General features: G+C 38.9%; 1 protein-coding gene across 6 annotated transcripts in view; it reads right to left on the reverse strand.

Moving 5' to 3' along the window:
* Positions 1-24,676, reverse strand: part of map2k4a (mitogen-activated protein kinase kinase 4a) — a 143,715-nt gene that overhangs the window by 10,708 nt on the left and 108,331 nt on the right. For all 6 annotated transcript variants that reach the window (XM_072241886.1, XM_072241885.1, XM_072241889.1 and 3 more), the window contains 2 exons: positions 5,462-5,539; positions 5,140-5,288 (listed from right to left, as the gene is read on the reverse strand). In XM_072241886.1, coding sequence (XP_072097987.1) covers positions 5,140-5,288; positions 5,462-5,539 — 227 coding nt within the window. The remainder of the gene's footprint in view (positions 1-5,139; positions 5,289-5,461; positions 5,540-24,676) is intronic.

The raw sequence follows: 24,676 nt of genomic DNA on the forward strand, positions 1-24,676 counted from the left end.
TGAGATTTTCTTTTTGAAAAACTTACATTTCTGTCGATTAGCTCAGAGCCCATATTCTTGTAACCTGGTGAGTACTTGTTCAAGGTTAGAAAGATGTTCGTTGTCATCTTTGCTGGTGACAATGATGTCATCCAGGTAACATTGAGTCCCTGGAATCCCCTGCAGGACCTGGTCCATTGCCCTTTGCCAGATTGCAGGAGCTGAAGCTATCCCAAACATCAACCAGTTGTACTGGTAAAGTCTTTTGTGTGTATTTATTGTCAGGAATTTCTTGGATGCTTCACTGATTTCCATTTGGAGATAAGCCTGGGCCAGTTCAATTTTTGTGAAATGTTCCCCTCCTGACAGGGATGCAAAAATGTCTCAGTATGAGGTAGAGGATATCGTACTGTGTGGAGAACTGGGTTAACAGTTACTTTAAAGTCACCACATATGCGCACCTTGCTTGGTTTTCCTGGTTTTGTGCTGGAGGCTTTCTTCATCACCAGAAAAATAGGCGTGGCCCATTCACTCCAATCCACCTTTGACAGGGACCCCAGTCTGCTCCAGATTTTTCAGCTCTACCTCTATTGTAGGATGGATTGCATGTGGCACTGGCCTGGCTTTGTGAAATTTTGGGCATGCATTTTCCTGAATCTCAATCCTTGCCTTCGTGGCCTGAAGTGTTCCTATTCCTCTCATGAATACTTCCTCAGAGTCAGCAAGTATTTGTGACAGTCTCTCAGATGTAGCCTTGCTGCCCTCCTTTGCTGACACATCTAGTGCCTTGATGGTGTGCCAATCCAACTGGATTTTCCTGAGCCATTCACGTCCCAGCAACAGTGGTCCTCCATTTTTTAGTACATAGAGGTTCAGCTGCTGTGTTTTGTCTCTGTAGGTCACTGTCACTTTAATTTTACCTTTGGAACACACTTTCCGTCCTGTTCAAGTCTTTAGCAGTAGTTTAGTTTGTTTCAGAGGTATGTGAGAAAACAGTCATTTGTAGTCGTGTACAGAAATCACTGTTAAAGCTGAGCCTGTACCTAACTCCATTTTCAGTCTCACGCCTGCTACTTGTGTAGCGATCCATATTACTCTTCAATCATCTGTCTCTTTCACACTGTGAAGTTGCAGACAAGACAATTCACTTTTGGCCGAGTCATTTTCATTTTGTGTACATTGTTGTATTTTCCTTTCTGGGGTTTCTTGTTTCTCTGTATTTTGTCCTTTTTCTGCTGTTTACTAGCTTTGCATACTCTGCCAGTGTGGCCCTGTTTGCCACAGTTTTGGCATTCTTTGTCTTTAAACCAATAGTCATCAAGGTCATGTGACATGTTCCCACAATGGTAACATTTCTTTCCTTCATTTCTGTTCAGTGACATTTTATTTGTAGCATATTCCAGTTATTTTTGTTGCATCCCCGAAGCACCCCGTGCTGCTGTTTCCATTGATATTGCAATGTTCACCGCCTTCCCTAACGTTAGGCCTTTTTCACACAGGAGCTTCTTCTGTGTGGTTCCACACTGCATGCCACACACTAACCCATCCCTCAATGCATCTGATAGACCAGCTCCAAATTGACAATGTTCTGATAATTTGCGCAATTCAGCACAATATTCAGAAATGCTTTCTTTTTGCCTTGATTCCATTTGTGAAATCTAAATCTTTCAGCAATGACCAGTGGTCTGGGGTTTAAATGCTGTTGGAGAGTGTCTACTATTTGCTTGAATGTTTTGTCAGCTGACTTTTCAGGGGTTAACAAACTCCGTAACAGCCGGTATGTTTTTGCTCCCATAATACTGAGACGCTGGCTTTCTTTTCATCATTAACACTGTTCGCATCACAATATAACTCCACTCTTTCAATGTAAGTTGCCAAGTCTTCAATGCCACTATCAAATGCTGTAATGGTTCCAATCATCGCCATCTTTGTTATGTTAATTTAGCCCAATTCTCCCCTTGTTTTCTCTTTGACTCGTGTCCTTTTTGCTAGCACAACGACGCACTCTGTCTAGAATCTCTCTCTTCTCCTCTGAGTGTTGTTATCAACTAAAACATGGCATTCCAATAAGATGTAGGTTCATAATTCTCGTTGTCAATTTGTTGTGCATGTGGCCTGGTTACACAACAATGCTATTAATAAAACCACTGGAGATGGGAGCTAAGTTTCATGGTTCTTTACTGGCAGAATCCGAACTCGACACACACAGATCAATACGCGCCTACTTGCGCATGCTCAATACGCGCCTTATAGCGCATGCCATGACGTGCTACTAAAACATAAAGTAGTCCCTTATTATAACGTAGGCTATATGGTACAATTTTCATTACTGCTCAATGAATCCAAACCCCAGATGATATTTTGCACACTTTAGCTGGACAGCGTAAATCTAATGCAAGTAGATACTGCAATGCCTAAATTTACTGGATGGATAAAGAGCAACAAATACACAAAATAAAAGCTCAAGGCACATTGGAATGTCTGCAAAGAAATCTGTTGGGATTTTTGTTTTAAGAGTGCAAATCTATTCCAAGAGGAAAACAAAGTATCACATCTCAATCTCACTAAATTTAAAACTCCAAACCAAGATTATTTTACAACTTAAAGAACTTCAATATACCTCTTGTTTAAGAAAATTGACTATTTCTTGCTCCACCACAACAATGTAAAGAATTGTTAATAATTAAGTATTTCAGGTTTCAATTAAATATTTAAGTAAATACAAAAAATAATTCACTTGGGTTGAATCAGGTCATCAAGTGCCCAACTCACCATTTTGTCCATTATCATTAGATTATTTGCTTTATTCACAATGTCAGATGTCAACGTGGCAGTTGCAGTAATCTTGTAAATTACATTCAGTAGAAATAAAACAAGCTAGCTTTTTAGGGGAATATTAGAACAGCAGTTCTCATCTGAACTGAAGCCTCAAAATTGGATTATGGTACAAAAGAGATCAGTGTACACAACACAAGAAAAATGAAGGCAAAGGGAAGATTGTAGTTACAGTGCACATTTTGAGTAATGTCATATATAATGATATCCAGGGGGTAACTGAAGTGCAGAGAATGTTCAGAACAGGTGGTTTGACAGAAGAAAGGAAATGTAATTGAAAAATAAATAGCTAAGCAAAATAAAACTTTCTGTATTTTGCTGACTCAATTTAAGTCAAGAATTAATGACTTTTTTTGCCCCAAAAGGTCCAGAGTAGCTTTTACTGCTTATAATACCAGGTCGATTCCCGTTGCTATCTGTAAAGAATTTGCATGTTTTCCAATGACAGTGTGGGTTCCCTCTGGGTGGTCTGGTTTCCTCCCATATTCCAAAAATGTACAGGTTATGGTTAGTAAGTTTGTGGGTATGCTATGTTGGCAACTGAAGTGACACCGTAGCTGCCCCCAGTATATCCTCGGACTGTGTTGGTTCTTGACGTAAATGATGCATTTCACTATGTCCTTTGGTGCTATAAAGTTTGTGAACCTTGTAGAATTTTCTCTATTTCTGCATAAATTACTTAGAATGTGATCAGATCTTCATGCAAATCCAAAAACTAGATAAAGTGAACTTGATCAAATAAATAACAAAAACATTATTCTTGTTCATTTATTTATTGAGAAAAATGATCCAATATTACACGTATTTGTTGGGAAAAGTATGTGAACCTTTGCTTTCAGTAACTGGTGTGACCCACTTGTACAGCAGTAACTCCAACCACAGGTTTCCGGTATCAGCCCTGCACATTAGCATGGAGGAATTTCAGGCATTCCTCCTTATAAAACTGTTTCAGCTCTGGGATGTTGGTGTGTTTCATTGCAGGAACTGATTGCTTCAGGTCTTTCCACAACACTTCTTTAGTATTAAGGTCACAACTGTGACTCAGCCATTCCAAAACACAAATTTTATTCTTTTTAAACCATTCTGTTGTTGATTTACTCTACTCTTTTGAATCATTGCCTTGTTGCATTATCCAACTTCTATTAAGCTTCAGGTGACAGACTACTACCCTGGCATTCTCCTGTAAAATGTCTGATACAATTTTGAATTCAGTGTTCCCTCAACGATGCAAGCTGTCCCGGCCCTGTGGTAGCAAAGCAGCCCCAAACCAAGATGCTCCTTCCACCATGCTTCACAGTTGGGATGAGGTTTTGGTGTTGGTGTGCAGTGCCCCTTTATCCTCCAAACATAGCAATGTGCATTTCTGCCAAGAGGTTCAACTTTTGTCTCATCTGTCCACAGAACATTGTCCCAGAAGCACTGTAGAACATGCAGGTGGTCTTTTGCAAACTTGAGACATGCAACAAAGCATTGTTTTCTTCTTTGGTGTCCTTACAGGAACACCATTCTTGTTCAGTGTTTTTCTTATAGTGGTCACATGAACAGACACTGTAGCAAGTTCTAGAGATTTCAGCAGGTCTTCTGCTGTTACCCTTGGGTTCTTTTTCACCTCCTTCAGCATTGCACATTGTGCTCTTGGTGTGATCTTTGCAGGGAGAGTAGCAACTTCTATTTGTAGACAATTTCTCTTACTGTGGACTGATGAACACTCAGGTCTTTAGAAATGCTTTTGTAGCCTTTTCCAGCTTCATGCATCTCTACAATTCTTCTTCTAAGGTCCTCTGAAAGTTGCTTTGTCGAGACATGGTGCACATAAACAGATCTTTAAGAGCAGACTCTGTCAGTCACTTGATTTGGTACATCTTTTTAATAGGGCAGGGCACCTCTACAACCCATACCTCAATCTCTTCTCATTGATTGGAACACTTGACTCCAAATAGCTTTTGTAGAAGATATTACCCCAGAGGTTCACATACCTTTCCCAACAAATGAATGCAACATTGGGTCATTTTTCTCAAAAATAAATGAAGTATGATGTTTTTGTGATATATATTTAATTGGGTTGTCTTTATCTAGACGTGGGATTTACATGAAGATCTGATCATATTTTAGGTCACATTTGTGCAGAAATAGAGTAAATGCTACAGGGTTCACAAACTTTCTAGCACCACTGTATGAGAAATAAAGCACCTGCACCAATACTACAGTGTGACCTTGGAGGCAAGTTGAAAATCGTTAACTGCTACTGTAACAAAAACAGGAGAGGAAGAAAAGTGAAATGTGTCAACAAGATACTTTAACTGTAAAGATTTGAAAAATTCTTACCACAAGTTAACAAAGTTGATGAAGCTGGGAGAAAACTCCCTCTCCTCAGAATTGCTGAGTTGCGGAGGATCACCTTTTACTACCTGGGTTAGCTGATCAAATACACTGTTCCATTTTGGATATGGGAATCGTCCAGTGGCTAACTCATACTAGAGAATAGAATAAAAAGGGTAAACTTTATAAAACAAGTAATTCTTGATTAAGATAATCACTTTTATTGAAATCTTTTAACGATGATCAGAAAAATTTAAATTTTGCATGCTGATGTTTATTTTACTTAATTTCCAGCACATTAATTACAATACATTATAACAGTACTTACTAATGTGATTCCCAAACTCCAAACGTCTGACCGCACATCATAGCCTTGTCTTGAAGCACTTGGATCTATTCTTTCAGGCTTTCAGGGGTGGGAAGAAACACAAGAGATACATACTTAAACCAACTGCAGCAAGCACTCATGGTCAAGCTAGGAATCTCAAACAAAATTAACATACAATTTCTGAAAAATACAAATGGTATTTTTTTCTTAAAACACATTGTTATCCTGTTTTTTTGCCACTGACCTTTCAAAAAACACACTGAAATGGATACACAAAGTATATTCTGAACACTGAAATACCCGTTTCCCTTGGTTTTGATTCTATCCAGCAATTTTCCTAAAGAACTGGTCAAGCTTACAAATGGTCCAGGAACTCCTGAATCCAAAATTTATTGACTCAATAAACTTAAGTCAAGATGTTCTGAGAATCTAATAAATGAAATACATTTTTCAGGGCTCAGTTTAACAAGCAGCGTTTCCACTGATCATATTTTAAGGAAAAATTTGTTACTGAACTTCAGATGTCACCTAGATCAATTTAGCTACTACATATCCTTGCAGTAAAGTATTACAATTGTGCACTATTCTCAAGTATATAAACCTCAAGCATATTCAATGCATTTTCTGACTGACAAAATAACAAATCAAAGGATACACTAGTTTTAAATATAAAAATTCCCTCGAGACAACAGTAACATTTGTAAAATGATACTTAGAGTCTGTTTAATATTTTCAGTCCTCATACTATGATTCTGTCTATTAATTTGCTTCTATTTATGCTATTCCACATCTATGAAAATTTTATTTTTTCAGGAGCCTTACAAACTTCAGTTTAAGTTCTAACATTTTAAAACAGATTTATATTTGGAAGAGGTAGACCAATAAATAAATCAACCTACTACATAACTAGTACAAAAATTAAATGGAACCTACGCATGCAAAGCCACTCTCAAAACTTTGGGGTATTTAAGAAAAGCAAAACACTGCTCGATGAACTCAGCAGGTCAGGCAGCTTGTGGGGAGAGAAATGGACAGTTCGTGTTTCTGGGTGAGACCTTTCATCTGAATTCCTGCAGCAGCTTATTTGTTTTCTCCAGATTCCAGCATCCACAGCTTCACGTCTCCAAATTAATTATTTAATTTAGATTGCCAAAAAGAGTGGAATTAAGAAGGTTCTTGCCATTTCAAGCAGAAATAATATTTTGGATTTTATTCCCCCCTCATCCAAATATAATTACTGGCTAGGTTTCAATTGTAACATACTGTAGTTACATTATTTACCAAGCACCTTGATTACACAACTAGTGCTCCTGATAAATCAGTAAAACTGTGAAACATTTCATAAACAACAGAATATCTGCAGATGCTGGAAATCTAAGTAACACACAAAATGCTGGCCTGCTGAGTTCCTCCAGCACTTCATGTGTGTTGCAAATATTTTATAGGTTATATTTTAACATGCTCCAGTTTTATGCGAAGCAAAAACAGAAAACAAAACTCCACTCTCTGTTATGCAAATATTAACCTTTCCATAAAAACTAGATTTCTCTTAGATTTTTAATTTTGGAGTCAGTGTTTTACAGCACAGTGACAGGCACTTTGACCCACTGCACCTATGTTGTCATGTTTATTGATACTATTTCATACCCTCCATGCATCATTCCTGCCTCCTTTACTACCCATGACAGCACATTCCAGATGCCAACTTATTGTGTATGTGGTTACTCCTCAGATCCCTTTAAAATCCTTCCGCTCATCTTAAACCCATGCTCCCTAATTTCCGACACCTACCTTAACAAACAGCCATTGGCTAGCTACCTTGTCCATACCTCCAAAATCTACACATTTCTATCTTGTCACCTCTTGCTTAACTCTGGGAAAATAAACCCAATCTATCCAATATCTCTATAACTCAAGCCCTTCAATTCAGGCAGCATCCTTGTGAATCTTTATTGCACTTTTTCTGGCTTAATTACATTCTTCCCTATAGGGTGACAACTAAAACTGCAAATATTCCAAGTGCAACATAACTAATATTTTGCACAAATGTGATATGATGACTCAGACTTTATATTCAGTGCCTCAGATGGGAAAACAAGCACGCCCTGTGTCTTCCTTATCAGCTATCTACTGTGCTGCCACTTTTGTGAACTATACGCTTATACTCCAAGGTGTCTCTGTTCAACAGCACTGCGAGGCCCTGTACTGTGCACACCCTGCCCTTGTTTCACTTCCCAAAATGTCAGAGTTGCTACTTTCCTTTGACCATTTTCCCTGCTGGTCGATAGCATGTGGTAACATTAGGTAACCTTATTCACTGTTCACCAATTTTGGTGCCATCTATGAGTCAATGGTAAATACAATGTTAACATTCATTTTGAGAGGACTAGAATACAAGGCAAGGAAGTAATACTGAGGCTTTATAGGACATTGGTTAGTCCGCACTTGGGAGTATTATGAGCAATTCTGATCCCCTTATCTAAGAAAAGATGTACTGGCATTGGAGAGGGTCCAGAGGAGGTTCACAGGAATGATCTCAGGAATGAAAGGGTTCACATATGAGGAGCTTTTGATGGTTCTGGGTCAGTACTTGCTGAAGTCTAGAAGAATGAAGGGCGGTCAGGAGAGGAAAAGGAGATCTCATTGAAAGGCTTAGATACGAATGGATGTGGAGAGAATGTTTTCAGTACTGGGGGAGTCTAGCACCAGAGGTCACAGCCTCAGAATTGAGGGACATCCACAGAGAACAGAGACTAGGAAAAATTTCTTTAGACAGCGGGTGGTGAATCTGTGGAATTCATTGCTACAGACAGTTGAACAGACCAGTTCATTGGGTCTAATTAAGGTGGAGATTGATAGGTTCCAGATTAATCAAAGCATCAAAGGTTATGGGGAGAAGGCAGGAAAATGGGGGTTGAGAGGGATAATAAATCAGAAATGAGGGGATGGCAGAGCAGATTTGATGGGCTGAATGGTCTAATTCTACTCTTATGTTAACAGGGCTGCACATTAGTTAACTACTGCCATCATAAAAAAATGTTCAAATCTGGAATAACTATTGCAAGTAATAGTGAACTGACACAAAATAACTAAAATTGAAGATAGATATTTGTCACCATCATCCACAGACACAAACAAACCTGAACGACTAGTGGTGTTCTGCAGGGATTGGTGCTGCTACCGCTTCTTTTCATGCTGTACTTTAATGATGGAATACATGTTGCCAAATTTGCAGATGAAACGAAGATTGGTGGAGGGGCAGGTAGTGTTGAGGAACAGGCTGCCGGTGGACTTAGATTAGGAGAATGGGCAAGAAAGCGGCAAATGAAATATAATGTTGCAAAGTGCTTGATTGAATTTTTTGAGGATGTGACTAAATACATTGATGAAGGTAGAGCTGTAGATGTAATGTATATGGATTTTAGCAAGGCTTTTGATAAAACCAAAAGGTTTATTGAGAAAGTAAAGAGGCATGGAATCCAAAGGGACATTGCTTTGTGGATCCAGAACTGGCTTGCCCACAGAAGGCAAAGTGTGGTTGTAGACGGGTTATACTCTGCATGGAGGCTGGTGACCAGTGGTGTGCCTCAGGGATCTGTTCTGGGGCCCCTACTCTTTGTGATTTTTATAAATGACCTGGACGAGGAAGTGGAGGGATCGGTTAGTAAATTTGCTGACAACACAAAGGTTGGGAGTGTTGTGGATATTGTGGAGGGCTGTCAGAGTTTACAGCAGGACATTGATAGGATGCAAAACTGGGCTGAGATGTGGCAGATGGAGTTCAACCCAGATAAGTGTGAGGTGGTTCATTTTGGTAGGTCAAATATGATGGCAGAATATAGCATTAAAGGCAAGACTCTTAGCTGTGTAGAGGATCACAGGGATCTTGGGGTTCGAGTCCATAGGACAATCAAAGCTGCTACGCAGGTTGATTCTGTGATTAAGGCGGCATACGGTGCATTGGCCTTCAACAACTGTAATATTGAGTTTAAGAGCCGAGAAGTAATGTTGCAGCTATATAGGACCCTGGTCAGACCCCACTTGGAGTACTGTGCTCAATTCTGGTCACCTCTCTACAGGAAGGACGTGGAAACCATAGGAAGGGTGCAGAGGAGATTTACAAGGATATTGCCTGGATTGGGGAGTATGCCTTATGAGAATAGGTTGAGTGAACTCGGCCTCTTCTCCTTGGAGTGATGGAGGATGAGAGGTGACCTGATAGAGGTGTATAAGATGATGAGAGGCATTGATTGTGTGGATAGTCTGAGACTTTTTCCCAGGGCTGAAATGGCTAGCATGAGAGGGCATAGTTTTATGATGCTTGGAAGTAGGTACAGAGGAGATGTCAGGGACAAGTTTTTTTTTCCAAAAAACTCAAGAGAGTGGTGAGTGCATGGAATGGGCTGCCGACAGCAGTGGTGGAGGCAGAAACAATAGGGTCTTTTAAGAGACTCCTGGATGGATACATGGAGCTTAGAAAAATAGAGTGCTATGGGTAAGCCTACGTAGTTCTAAGGTAAGGACATGTTTGGCACAGCTTTGTGGGCCAAAGGGCCTGTATTGTGCTGTAGGTTTTCTATGTTTCTAAACCTGTAGTAGAAAAAAATGTGCAGACTATTTTCTAAGAGGGGGAGAAAATCCAAAATCTGAGCAGTGAAGGGACTTGGGAGTTCTTGTGCAGGACACCTTAATGGTTAACTTGGAAGTTCAGTCAGTGGAAGTTCACCAGCTTGAAGGAAATGATAGTATCTACTCATGTTCTTTTTACAAACCCTACAGCATTTGGTAGGTTTCTACACAGAAGATTAATTGCAAAAATAGAACTGCATGAATTGATTTGATGATCTAGGCTGGTAATTATTTGGCCATCAGGATTGGAGGAAGGATAACTACAAACGTTTGTAGCTCACTCTCCAAATGGTAGCACTTGTCAAGTGGTATTTCCTAGATATTTGTCCTCAGGAGTGTTTCTTATTCTACATAGCTGAAAGGGAAGAAACTTCCTCAGAATTTGAAAGAATAATGCAGTGTGTGTACAAACGTTTGTAGTTTATAGAATTTCTCCAAGAACAACAGAAGTATTTGATACAAGCTAAGAATTTCAGTATCTTGTACTATAAAGCATTTGCAGTGTGAAAATCAGGAATATAGGACTGGAATTGTTTGGATGGGGATCCACCAACAACTTGGTAGATGAAATGTTCAAGTTTTAAACGTAAGCAATTGAGTTATTTTTCTCAGGTTATCTGGCAAAACTGTCTTGACGTCTATTCAATTTCATTTAAACATTCTAATTCTATTGACTATCCTAATCCTATTATCGTGCAGTGGACTTAACTCTTAACCTTTCCTTAGGGAAACAGTGATGCAAAAGTGTAGAACAAGTCTGAAGCATAATATAATGCAGTTACGCGTAAACATCTTGAGGTCCAATAATCCAATCCCTGACAAACCTTTTCATCCCAAGATATCTTGCTACTTCCCTGTACGTTGTCCCTTCCCAACAAACCGTAATCAAGGACAATATCAATAATTATTTGAAATTTATTAGAAGTTGTTATACAAGACTATAAGACATAGGTACAGCGAATTAGCAAATTTGGCACATCAAGTCTGCTCCACCATTTCATCATGGCTGATCCATTTCCCTCTCAACCCCATTCTCCTGCCTTCTCTCCACCACCTTTCACGCCCTGATTGATCAAGAACCTATCAACATCTGTCTTAAATGTACCCAGTGATCTGGCCTCCACAGTTGCCTGTGGCAACGAATTCCACAGACTCACGACCCTCTATTTTGAGGCTGTGCCCTCTGGTCGTAGACTCTCCCCACTCACCCCCCCAAAAAAAAACATCATCTTCACACTGCTCTGCCTCAACCTTTCAAACAATAGGTTTCAATGAGACCCCCCCCCCCATTCTGCTAAATTGCAGAAAGTATAGGCCTAGAGCTTCTGAACTCTTTCCAATGTCAGCACAGCCTTTCTTAAATAAAGGGCTCAAAACTGCTCACAATATGCTGCGAGGCCTCACCAGTGTGTTATACAGCCTCAGCGTTACAGCCTTGCTTTTACATTCTACTCCTCTCAAAATGAATACTAACATTGCATTTGCCTTCCTCACCACTAATTCAACCTGCAAATTAACCTTTAGGGAATCCTGCACGAGGACTCCCAAATCCCTTTGCCACTTGGATTTTTGAATTTTCTCCTCATTTAGAGCATGGTCTATGCCTTTATTCCTTCTACCAAAGTGCATGACCATACTCTTCCCAACACTATTCCATCTGCCACCTCTTTGCCCAGTCTCCTAATCTGTTTAAGTGCTTCTGCAGCCTTTCTGATTCCTCAACACTACCTGCCCCTCCACCTATCCTCATACCAACCACAAACTTGGTCACAAAGTTATCAATTTTGTCATCCAAATCGTTGACATACAGTGTACAAAGAATTGGTCCCAACACAGACCCCTGTGGAACAATACTAGTCACTGGCAGCTATTCCACAAAGCATCTCTTTGGTCCCATTCTTTGCCTCCCACCAATCAGCCAATTCCAGAATCTTTCCTGTAATATCCTGTGCTCATCTTGCTTAGCAGTCTCATGTGCAGGATGCAAATCAACTTGCTCTTCAAATTGAATATTATTTTGAAATTAAAATGCTACCTTAAACACGTAACAAATGCACAAATGAATCAGCATTTTATCACACTGAATTAAAATATGATTACATTTATTGGTATGCTATTGAGCAGGTAGATACAAGTTATTATGGAATGCAACATGATAGCATCATCCTTTTCAATAAATTGAAAATACATTACAATCAATCTTTCAATTTTTAGAAAGACGATTTCTCATTACCTGTTCTTCACGGTTCTCTGCAAGGATTTCAGTGCTAAATATAGTTAACCCGTTACACTTTAGCTATTGTGAGCAGATTATAAAATTACTTTGTGCTGGCAGTCTGTAATTTCCTACTCTTTCCCTTCATGAGAAACAAAATTGCATGCTGGTGAGAGCACAAGAAAATCTTGGCTAAGAGCTCTTACAACAATCTTAACATTGCCCTTGATGGACTGTTAATGCTTTCCCACTTTAAGCCGAAACTCCAGTCTTGTGCTCAATGGTAACCACTATCCATCGAAGCAGGCAGTTATGGAATATGCCTTGAGCATTTCTTGACTGGCAAATTTCCTAAACCTTAAATGAGTTCAAGTAAGGAGAAACCATTCAACATAATAATCACTTGGACTTGCACAAAACGTTACTTACTGAATCAAACACACATGTTCAGATTTTTAAAAAAAAACATGCTTTCATCTATTATTTCAATGGTTAAAGCCAAAGTCATACTTAAAAGTTAACGTAGATAATCCCTGCTAAGAATCCAAGTTATCAATGCTAAAATTATTAACTGTGGCTCCAAGAGACTAACCAAATCATGGCATGAAAAACAGTAATAAAGCTACTGCAGACCTCTCTCCAGATTCTATTTCTTTCAAAATAGACTAAAATGGCATGTTATGGCTTCATTTTCCTGCTTTACTTTCTTCAGCTTGATTACATCTCCATTACGTGTGCATAAACGGAATAATTTTAAATTTGTATGCCTGTAGGTTATAGTTCTTAACTATTCACATAATGGTGAAAAACAAAGGAAATATAATAATGATTCATATGTAAACCTGAGGTTAAAATTTACTGCTATTTCAGCAAAGTCAAGGAACTAAGTGGTGAAAAATTACAGAAATTTCAATGCAATAAATGAACTAAAAACTTGCACCTTCAAAAGCAGAGCTGTATCTTTTAAGAGTTTCCCTCATCTTTCCTTCTGTGGTTACATAAAAAATAACAGAGAACCAAGGATTCCACAACCAACACAAGCATTGTGACCTCAATTAGTTTTCAATCTTAAAATGAATGGTACCTGGATTAAAATCCTATGTGCTTTTAATTCTTGGGAGGGGGAAGCTGGGGTGAAGTAGTCTGCCTTATATATATGCATATTGGTCCTAGTTAATAATTAAGAATAACTGAATCATTTCACATTATTTAGTGTAAAATCCATGATTTGAACCATGTTGTGTCGAACAAGTCTCAAGTAAAAATGGGTTCAGCGTTTCCAGATTTCCATAGTTATTTAAAGGATATGTTAAGTGGAGTCCTGATCCAAGGTCTTGGATGGTAGATCTATTCTTTGTTCTGGATACTAAATCGATTTTGAAATTAACAAGTAACTAGTTCAAAATAGTGAAATTTGATGTTGATAAATTTAGGTCACAACTTGACTACATATTTTGATAGAGGGAACCAATGATGGATGAAAAACATTATGAACAAGTAAGAAAATGCTCCATTTCGTAGTAATTTGGGAATATAAGAATGTAAGAAATAGGAACAGGAGTACGGACTGTCCAGGGAGAGGGAGCATCGTCGGTGAAGGGGCTTGTTATGTCCAATCTGGGGCAGCTCACTGGGCTTTTTAGTCCTCATCAGTCATTCAGTTCTCACCTGTGTCTCTAAGTAGCTGTTTACATGCAACAGCAGCCATGCCCCAGTACACTGTTTGACTGGTGGACTAAACCAACTGAGGGTAGCCAGTGAACCTCATAACCAGTGAGATAGGGAAATGCCTGTCCTAGCATGTGAAGTCTGCTCCATTGGACTGGGTGGATGAGATCTAATAGTGCGCTCCAACGGCGAGGAAGGTAGTTCTGCATTGCTCCACAAAGAGCCAAGGCCATGATGAGGCACAGAAGCAGTTATGGTCATCCATTGCAAACTACTTGTACCACTGGATCCAGACTTCTGAGGTTGAGAGAGTGGAACGACCTCAGTGCAAAGGATTTTCCACATTAAAAACTCCCTCGTACAGGTTTCCCGTCATTGTCACATATAAAGGACAACCACCAAACAAACAAATTCAACACAGACACCCCAGTGCAAATAGATTGCCTTCACGCAATGACTTTAATGATTGCACCCTAAATGTTCACTTTCATTGTAACATTCAAGATGATTGTTGATACCTTCAAATTCTTCATAGTTCCTAACTTTAAGTAGTCAAATCGTTTCAATTCCACTCCTGACCATTTCTAGCATCTCCAAACCTGAATGCACTGCAGTGAGCAAAGCTATCAGTGAGATATACCACTGCTTTTTGAACATGAACACATGTAACTGTCACCATTTAAAAACTGTTCGCTCTAAGCATGTAATGTCTTATAACAACACTAGTTCCTTCCACTGATTCTAGTTAGAAACTGTTTGGCAGGTCTTCTGTCCCAAATAAACAAAATAAATTCTGGCTACTTTCTCACAAACACGAGGAAATCTGCAGATGCTGGAATTTCAAGCAATACACATAAAAATTGCTGGTGAACGCAGCAGGCCAGGCAGCATCTATAGGAAGAGGTACAGTCAATGTTTCGGGCCGAGACCCTTTGTCAAGACTAACTAAAAGGAGAGATTATAAGAGATTTGAAAGTGGGAGGGGGAGGGAGAGATCTGAAATGATAGAAGACAGGAGGGGGAGGGATGGAGCCAAGAGCTGGACAGTTGATTGGCAAAAGGGATATGAGAGGATCATGGGACAGGAGGCCTAGGGAGAAAGAAGGGGGGGGGAGAATCCCAGATGACAGGCAAGGAGTACAGTGAGAGGGACAGAGGGAGAAAAAGGAGAGAGAGAAAAAATTAATAAATAAAGTTTTTGTTCTTTAAGAGCTGACCCAACTCAGCTGCTGCCCTGTGTAACTAATGGCCCAATTAACTGGAATTCGCTATACCAGGAAATTCCCACACTGTTGGGTAAATGTCAGTATTGTTGCAATTTGGCCAGATGTGTAGCCGGTTCTGGAGTGCAGGTAACTAGTACTATGGCTGAGATGCAACCTTTGCTCTGTGCTATCACATGAAGTGAATTAAATTGGATATTGAACCCATCAATGCTATTTTCCTACTTTCTTTTGATATATTATTTCTCTTTTTGCACTTTTTGCTTTAACTATTTAATATACTGTAATTGACTTACTTACTTTTTTATATCATATATTGCATTTTACTGCTGCCACTAAGTTAGCAAATTTCACAACACATGCCAGTGATATTAAACCAGATTCTGATACTGAAAGAGAAAATATATAAATACTAAACAATTTCTCTTGTTCCAACACAAAGCACTGTAGAAACTCAGCAGGTCAGACAGCACCTATGGAGGGAAATAAACAGCCAACATTTCACTATGGCTACCAATCTGACTATGTCTACTCTCTTTCCAGTCCACATGAAGGGTCTCCACTTCAAATGTCAACCATCCATTTCTCTCCATGGATTCTGCTTAACCTGCTGTATTTTCCCAGAGCATTTTGTGTTGGAACAGATTCCAGCACCTACAGTCTCTCCTGGGTATGAGAATAAACTACATCCAGCTGTGGAGCATTTGCTTTGGGTAATGAGGTTACCATTAACCACAGCTACCTCCAGGTCACCCTTAGGCAAGGCATAGCACCTGTTAGCCTCCCTACTTGGGTTACAGTGAAGCCACGGCATGCAGGTGGTGGATGAAGCAGAAGGCAAGTTGTGACACAATCGATGGTTCCTGCTTGTCAGACACTGAGCTGTAGATCCTTTTAATAGGACAATGTTCAGGGTCACCCGTCTTGTAAAGACACTGCATCGGAAGCAAGGGGAAGCTACTTCTTGTATTTTATCCCTAGTACAACCATGGTTAATACATACACAAATATAAAAAGACAACAGCGTAAATAGCAGCCCACTTCCAAATAGTGCGGACACCTCGCTCTGTACGGGATATCATGTAAACAGACAGGTAAGCCCGGATCATCATACCACTACTGTCTGCAAAGAACAAGAGACTGTGAATTGCCACTTGGAATGTTCGAACCCGGCACCAAGCTGGTAAGCTAGAAAACAAAATTAGAAATGAAGATGCTAGAAGTCAGCATCCTAGGCCTAAGTGAAATAAGGTGGAAAGGCACTGGAGTATCCCCATCAGACAACTACGAGATGATATACTCTGGTGGAGATCAACATGAAAAGGGTGTTGTAATCATCTTAGACAAAGAAACATCCAAGAGCCTGCTAGGATACTGGCATATCTCAGACAGAATGATGCTAATCAAACTAAAAGGACAACAAAACAACATCTCTATCGTCCAAGTATATACACCCACAATGGCAAGCTCAGAGGAAGAAACTGATGCCTTCTACCACTCCCTAGACAAAGCACTAGAAGAATGCAAATCACAAGAAGCATCATAGTCATGGGTGACTTCAATGCAAAAGCTGGTGAGGGAAGAGAAGACCATATTTTTGGAGACCAGGGACTGGGAGAAAGAAATGAAAGAGAAAAGCTTATATCATGGTGTAAAACAATCAGATAATCACCAACACTTGGTTTAAACAACATCCGAGAAGAAAATGGACATGGAGAAGCCCAAATGGGAACAACAAAAATCAAATCGACTACATAACAATAACAGATTCAAAAAGCTACCATGGAGCAGACTGTGGAAGTGACCACATATCAGTCATTTGCAAAATGGAAATAAAGATGAGAAAATTAAAGAAACCAAAAAGATCAGAACCACAACTACAAAACAACCCTCATCTGAAAACAGAATACGGGGGGGACTTCTGGGTCATCAAGGGAATGGCGGTGTAAGGAAAAGGTCTCTCGACAAAAAAGAAGGTAAACTGCCCTAAAATCGAATTTAGACAAATACTTAATATTGCATAACTATATTAATAAAAGGGGCAAGGATGATGTCTAAGAACAAGATTAAAAAGTCCGCTCCAAAGGCTGATAAACATAAAGAGACTCAGCAAGGCGACGGGCCTAACTCCCCCACGGCAAGCCAGGACGGAGATAATGAGGGGGAATCGGTGACTCTGTCTTTGATTCTCGGAGAGATCCGCGAGTTCCAACAAGATAACAGCAAACAGCTGGAAGATATTAAAGGAGAAATAGTAAAAACTAACTCGCGGATAGATGAAGCCGAAGCGAGGATTGTTGGAATTGAAGAGAAGCTACAAAACGCCGAGGAAGTGATAGCAGAAATGCTGAAGCTGCAAGACCAGCTCCAGTGGAAACTAATAGATCAAGAAGGCCGCTCAAGAAGGGAAAATGTGAGGATTTATGGAGTTCCCGAAGGAACCGAAGGTAAACCCGGATTGATGATTCCCTTCATAGAGAAGCTGCTTAGAGAGAACCTTGATATACCGGCCGCAAAAGACCTACAGATAGAAAGGGCTCACCGCGCGTTGGCACCACAGCCTCCGGCAGGCGCCCAGCCCAGATCGATTCTGGTCAGATTTCTCAGTTACAGAACGAAGGAAGAGGTGCTTAAAAGGGCATGGCAAAATAAAGGCTTCATGTGGAACAACTGTAAAATCAGTTTAGACCACGACTACGCACCGGGGATTCTTGCCAGACGGAAGGAATATACGGAAACACGGAGAGTCCCGAAGGAAAACAACATCAGATTCCAGACCCTGTATCCAGCTCGGCTGAGAGTCTTTTACGACGAAGGGACAAAAACTTACGCTACGGTGGAGGAGGCAATGTCGGACCTGGCGGACCGGGGACTACCTATTAAAGTTATCACCCAACCAGAGTCGCTACTGGAGAGGATTCGGCAGAAGTCGTGGCAGTTAGTGGGGCGAGGACGCTCCACACGAACCAGAGTGTCAAACTACAAGGAAAAGCTGCAAATATTCAGACGCGAATGTACAGAGAATACAGATTAATTAAGAGAAATGACTGAAAAGAGTAAATCGGACTTAAAGGTAAAATGAAAACTGGTAACTGAAAATAAACTAGGCGGAATTACTTGAATGATAGCAATATGGTCGAGACATAAATAGGAGAAAATTCTCTATGATTATTCAAACTGCTGAGGGCCCTCTAACACAGGGTGAAGATACAGGTTATCCCTCTGAACTGAGGCGGGTCGGTGCTCAGGCCTCACTGTGGGAAGTCAGGAAAAATTTTCAAATGTTACACGTTCGAAAATGTCTAGGGTGTGGTCATATGTCTTGGTTTACTGTTGAGAAGGGATTGCTTACTGTTTGGTTAGAAAAGGAGAGTTTTTTTTCTGCTAGAGAAAAATGCAAACTGAATTGGTAAAAATAATTTCCTATAATGTTAATGGGGTTTTGAATCCAATTTTGAATCAAATAAGATTATGTCTAAATTGAAAAAAGAGAGGGCAGAAATAGCTTTCCTCCAGGAAACACATATGAGCCAATCTGAACATGGAAAATTAAAAAGAATGGGCTTTAAGCATGTATTTTATTCATCATATAAATTGAGTCACAAAAGAGGGGTAGCTACTTTAATATCAAGTACTCTTAATTATGAACATATTTCAGAGACTAAAGACAAAGAAGGACGGTTTGTAAAAATCACAGGAAGAATAGAGGGTACAGAAATAACATTGCTGAATGTTTATGCTCCTCCAGGTTGTGAATGGTCATTTTATAGACACGTTTTTGACCTAATGGTCAGTTCTCAAGGGGTAGTAATTTGTGGAGGGGATTTTAATATTAGATTAAATCCTGTATTAGATTCTTCAAGAATAGTTACTCAGAATAAACCTCTGACTTGGAAAATGAATTCATTGATGGAGGAGTTGGGAATTATAGATGTCTGGAGGGAATTACACCCTACTAGTAAAGATTATACACATTACTCTTTCCCTCATTCAGCCTATTCAAGGATAGACTATTTCTTTATCTTTAATACAGATAGACTCAGGATAAAAAACTGTAATATTGCAACAATTGATCTGTCGGATCATAGCCCAGTCTCTATGTCTCTAATCCTGGAAAGGAAAATGAGGAAAACACTATGGAGGCTAAACCCACATATACTCAATAACCCGAAAGTAATGGAGAGATTAAGGGGAGAAATCAAAGAATATCTAGACCTTAATGACACGGGAGAAACATCACCAGTGATCTTATGGGATACACTGAAAGCTGTACTGAGAGGGAAAATTATTTCCATTACCACTCACATGAAAAAAATCAATGCACAAAAATTAGCAGACCTTCAAGGGAAACTTAAAACAACTTCAAGTTGTAGATAGCAACAAAAGTAATTCAAATCGAAAACAGGAAATTAGGAAATTGCAAAGTGAAATTGACGATATTTATACGTTGGAAATTCAAAGAAATTTTCTTTACCTGAGACAAAAGAATTATGAAGTAGGAGGTAAATCAGCCAGATTATTAGCATATAAATTACGAAAACAACAAGCAGACAATACAATTCATAAAATAAAGAATCCAAAGACAAAGCTTGTGGAGAGTACAATAGGGAAAATTCAAGAGAGTTTTGAAACATATTATCGAAGAGCTGTACTCCCAACCCCGGGCCCCCAATGAGCCCTATATAGACAGTGTATTGAATTTTTTAGATCTATCTGAATTTACAGATTTACAAAATGAAAGTTTATTAGAACCAGTAACTGTCAAAGAACTGAACGTGGCCATCTCTAGGTTAAAGGCTGGAAAGTCCCCGGGTTCTCAGAGTGGTACAAGTCCCTGAAGACACAGTTAGCCCCATTACTACTTAACACCTTTAATTGGATCTTGCAGAGAGGAGAAACTCCACCTTCCTGGAGAGAAGCGATTATTTCAGTTATTCCTAAAGAGGGTAAAGATAAACTAGAATGTGGCAATTATCGGCCAATTAGTGTTCTTAATTTAGATTACAAACTATTTACATCTATATTAGCATGCAGATTGGAAAAGCTTTTACCTGGCCTAATCCACTTAGACCAGACTGGATTTATTCAACAAAGACAAACACAGGACAACATAAGGAGAACTCTGCACATATTAGAACAGGTTAATAAGAACGAGACAGAGACAATGGTAGTAGGATTGGACGCTGAGGAAGCTTTTGATTCGGTTAGTTGGGCATTCTTATACAGAGTGTTAGGAAGATTCGGCTTTCAAGAAAAGTTTATTAAAGTAATTCAGACTCTATATGACAGCCCTACAGCCCGAATTAAGATAAATGGGGACCTCTTTGACTCCTTCATCTTAGAGAGAGGCACTAGACAGGGATGCCCAATTTCTCCTCTCCTTTTTGCACTATATATTGAACCACTTGCCCAACTAATAAGACAGAGCGAAATCGTAAAAGGTATCAAAGTGGCAGGGATTGAACAGAAAGTGGCGTTATTCGCAGATGATGTTTTGGTCTATCTGAGTGAACCAGAAAAATCATTTATAGGATTGTTTATACTGTTGGATGACTTTGGGAAAATATCAGGTTATAAAATAAATGTAAAGAAAACGCAGGTTATGTCCCTAAATTATACACCATCCAAAAAATTGCAGGATACATACGATCTTAAGTGGGAAGCTAAATCATTAAAATATTTAGGAATAACCCTGCCGAAGGATCTTTCAACACTGACACAGGTAAATTATGGGCCATTAATCTCAGAGATAAAAGCAGATATGCATAGATGGATCTTATCCCCTTTTTAAGTTTAAATTCAAGGATAAATACTATAAAAATGAATATTCTTCCTCGGTTATTGTATCTTTTCCGTATTTTACCGGTGGAGGTGGATGATAATCAATTCAGGGAATGGGACAAATGGATTTCCCGCTTCATTTGGCAAGGAAAGAAACCTAGAATTCGATATAACACCTTACAGTTAGGAAAGGAAGGAAGGAGGTATGGTTCTTCCTTGCCTGAGAAATTATTTTTATGCCTCACAGATAACCCCCCTGTTATATTGGTGTAATAGGGAATATAAGGCTAGATGGAAGGAAATAGAATTTGGATTAGTTGACAGTTTTCCTCTGCAGGCCTCAATAGCTGAGAAAGGATTGATGGCCCAGTTGGAAAAATTTAAAAACAGTTGGATAAATCTTACATTAAAAGTATGGCAGAAGGTGGTTAATTCATGTGGAATCAATAACATGTTAAAACTCTTTAGATGGTGTGAATATGATACCGAATTCCTTCCCAACAGAGGAGATAAAAGATTTGAGCTATGGATAAAGAAAGGTCTTACAACCTACCTCTCATTTATAGATAAAAGAGTATTACAAAGTTTCCAAATCCTGCAGGACAAACATGGCCAAGAACACAATGACTTTTTTAGGTACCTTCAAGTACGAAACTATGTTAACCAGAGTTGTAGATATACAGACCTATCAACAGTAGAATTAGAATTTTTCAAGATTCTGAATTCGGCTTGCAGTTCAATACCTAGTAAATCAGTTTCTCGATTATATCATGCACTCTCCCATGCTAAAAATGTAAATACACCGTATATTAAAGAGAAGTGGGAGAAAGAAGCAGGGTTGGTACTTTCAGAGGAGGTTTGGGGGAAAATCTGCAGCTTTCAATGGTCCTCGACTAATTCTTTGACTTGGAGAGAACATTGTTGGAAAAACATAAAATACTTCAAGACCCCATATCAGGAAAAATATAAAGATACAAACGTGACGTGTTGGAGAAGGTGCGGCTCCAAGGAGGCAAATCATTTTCATATTTTCTGGGATTGCCCTAAATTAAGTCTATATTGGGAAAGTATTCATAGAACATTAGTTAAGGTACTTAGGTCCCAGATACCTCCAAACTTTGAGACGCTCTATTTGGGGCATGTATTGTTTCTTGAACAGAAGGAAGATATAAAGTTGCTGCAGGCCCTCTTAGCGGCAAGAAAGAAATCAATCACTAGAAAGTGGCTAAATCCAATACCACCTACATTAGAAGACTGGCACAAAATTATCTTGGAAATATTTAAAATGGAAAAGTTGACTTACTCCCTGAGAACTCAAAAAGAAAAATTTTATCAAATCTGGAATAAATGGATTGAATATATAACCCCAATGTGAGTAGACTTTAGATGACTCTCCTAATGATTTATACTGCTCTTCTCATCAACACAGTAATATTGCTAATATAAGCACCCCTAGTCTAAATGTCTTTTTTTTTTGTTTTCTTTTGGAAAATAGAGAATTAACACAAGTAAAGGGAAAGATTTCGGAAAGGGATAAAAAATGAAAAAATTAAGTAAATAAGTACATAGGGATTGGATAATTATGTCTGCGGGCAGGAGCAAGCATGAACAAATTAGGATATAAACACCTACAATGGTTGTTACATAGGCTTACATACAACATTTTGGACCAGTGGAAATGGTCCAGAAGAGTTATATGGAAACTATTATTACTATTTTTCTTAACAACTAATACCATTACTTAGCCTAATAGATTAGAATTACCACAGTACACAATTATCTATTTAAGTGTCTAATTTTCTTTTATATCATCTCAATGTGTACTTAATGTATAAATAATTATAGTTTTATACATATAAAAAAATGGAAAAGGTTATATGTGTGAAAAAAGTACATGATATTTGTGAATTCCTTATCCAAATAAAAATAAAATTAAAAAAAAAGAAAACAGAATACACAGTCAAGGTGAAAAACCATTTTCAATTGATGCAGGATGAAGGAGGCAAATCTTCCTGGGACATACTGAAGGAATCCATGGTTGTAGCTGCAAAAGAAACTATCCCACGAAAAGAATGGAAAAGTAAGAAGAAATGGATAACTGAAGATATAATACAATTGATGCAACAAAAAACAGACCATCAAACTAAGAGACAGCGAAGAATACAAACAACTTGGTAAGACAATAAAAAGAAAATGCAGGGAAGCTAAATACAGATGGCTAAATAAGAAATGCTCAGAGATAGAAATGCTACAAACCCATAACCCTGGAACAAAGTTGATGCACAATAAGATTAAAGAACTAATGGGGAAATTACCTTGCTCAGCAACTGGATGCGTCAAGGCAAAAGATGGCAGCTTAATTATGAACAAAGAGGAAATCCTAAACAGATGAACAGAATATATAAAAGAACTTTTTGAAGACCAAAGAGGAGAAAAACCGAACATAAAGAAGAATCTTGAAGGACCTAGCATTCTAAAATCAGAAATTCGAGCAGCCGTAAATAAAACAAAACATAACAGAGCAACTGGTCCAGACAAAATCGCTGTTGAAATGATACTGGCCTTCGAAGATTTTGGAATAGAGAAAATAACAGAAATAGCAAATGAAATCTATGATCATGGTTGACCTGATGATTTAAGTAAATCAGTGTTCATCACACTTCCAAAGAAAGAGGGAGCAACAGAATGTGAGTTAGATAGTACAATAAGTCTGATGAGCCACGTGGCAAAAATTCTCAGAGTAATCATGATGAGAGCAAGATGCTGTATAAAACCAGAAATCAGTAATGAACAATGCGGCTTTGTGGAAAACACTGGAACCAGAAATGCAATTTTCATGCTACGGATGATCAGTGAACGAGCCATCCAGGTACAAAAAGATATATACCTATGTTTCATTGACTATACAAAAGCTTTTGACGCTCTCAGACAGCAAGATCTTCTGGAAATGCTTCAAGATCTTGACATAGATGGGAAAGATATATGTTTCTTAAGAAACTTATACCGGGACCAGACAGCATCCATCAGAACAGAAGGAGAAGTGAGTGAGTATTTGAATATCGTGAGAGGAGTCAGGCAAGGTTGTGTCCTTTCGCCAGACTTATTCAACCTGTACAGTGAAAATATCTTGAGAAGTATCAAAGACAAAGGATTCACAATTGGAGGCCATAATATAAATAACATCAGATATGCTGATGACATTTTACTAATAGCTGACTCAAAAACAAAACTTCAAGAACTACTCACTACAGTGGCAGCAGAGAGTAATCGCAGAGGCCTCTCAATTAACACCAAGGCGACAAAGCATGGTCATCTCCAGAAAGACAAACATCCCACAATGTGTGATCAAGATCGGAAATACAAACATCAAACAAGTCAAATTCAAATATCTTGGCAGCCTAATAACAAGTAATGGCAGGTGCGACACAGATATCAAATACAGAATAGCAATGGTGAAAGAAGCTTTCCAAAAAATGAAGACCATATTAACAGGCAGAAAGATGAGCACGTACACTGAAAACAGAATACTGCAATGCTACATTTATTCTATCCTGACTTATGAAAGTGAATGCTGGACCATTTTTCCAGCAATGGAAAAGAGACTAGAAGCAGCTGAATTATGGTTCTACAGGAGAATGTTAAAAATATCATGGACCACACACACATCAAATGAAGAAGTTCTCAGAAGAGCCCAAGCAG

Source organism: Mobula birostris, chromosome 24 (genome assembly GCF_030028105.1).
Source record: "Mobula birostris isolate sMobBir1 chromosome 24, sMobBir1.hap1, whole genome shotgun sequence".
Classification (NCBI taxonomy): domain Eukaryota; kingdom Metazoa; phylum Chordata; class Chondrichthyes; order Myliobatiformes; family Myliobatidae; genus Mobula; species Mobula birostris.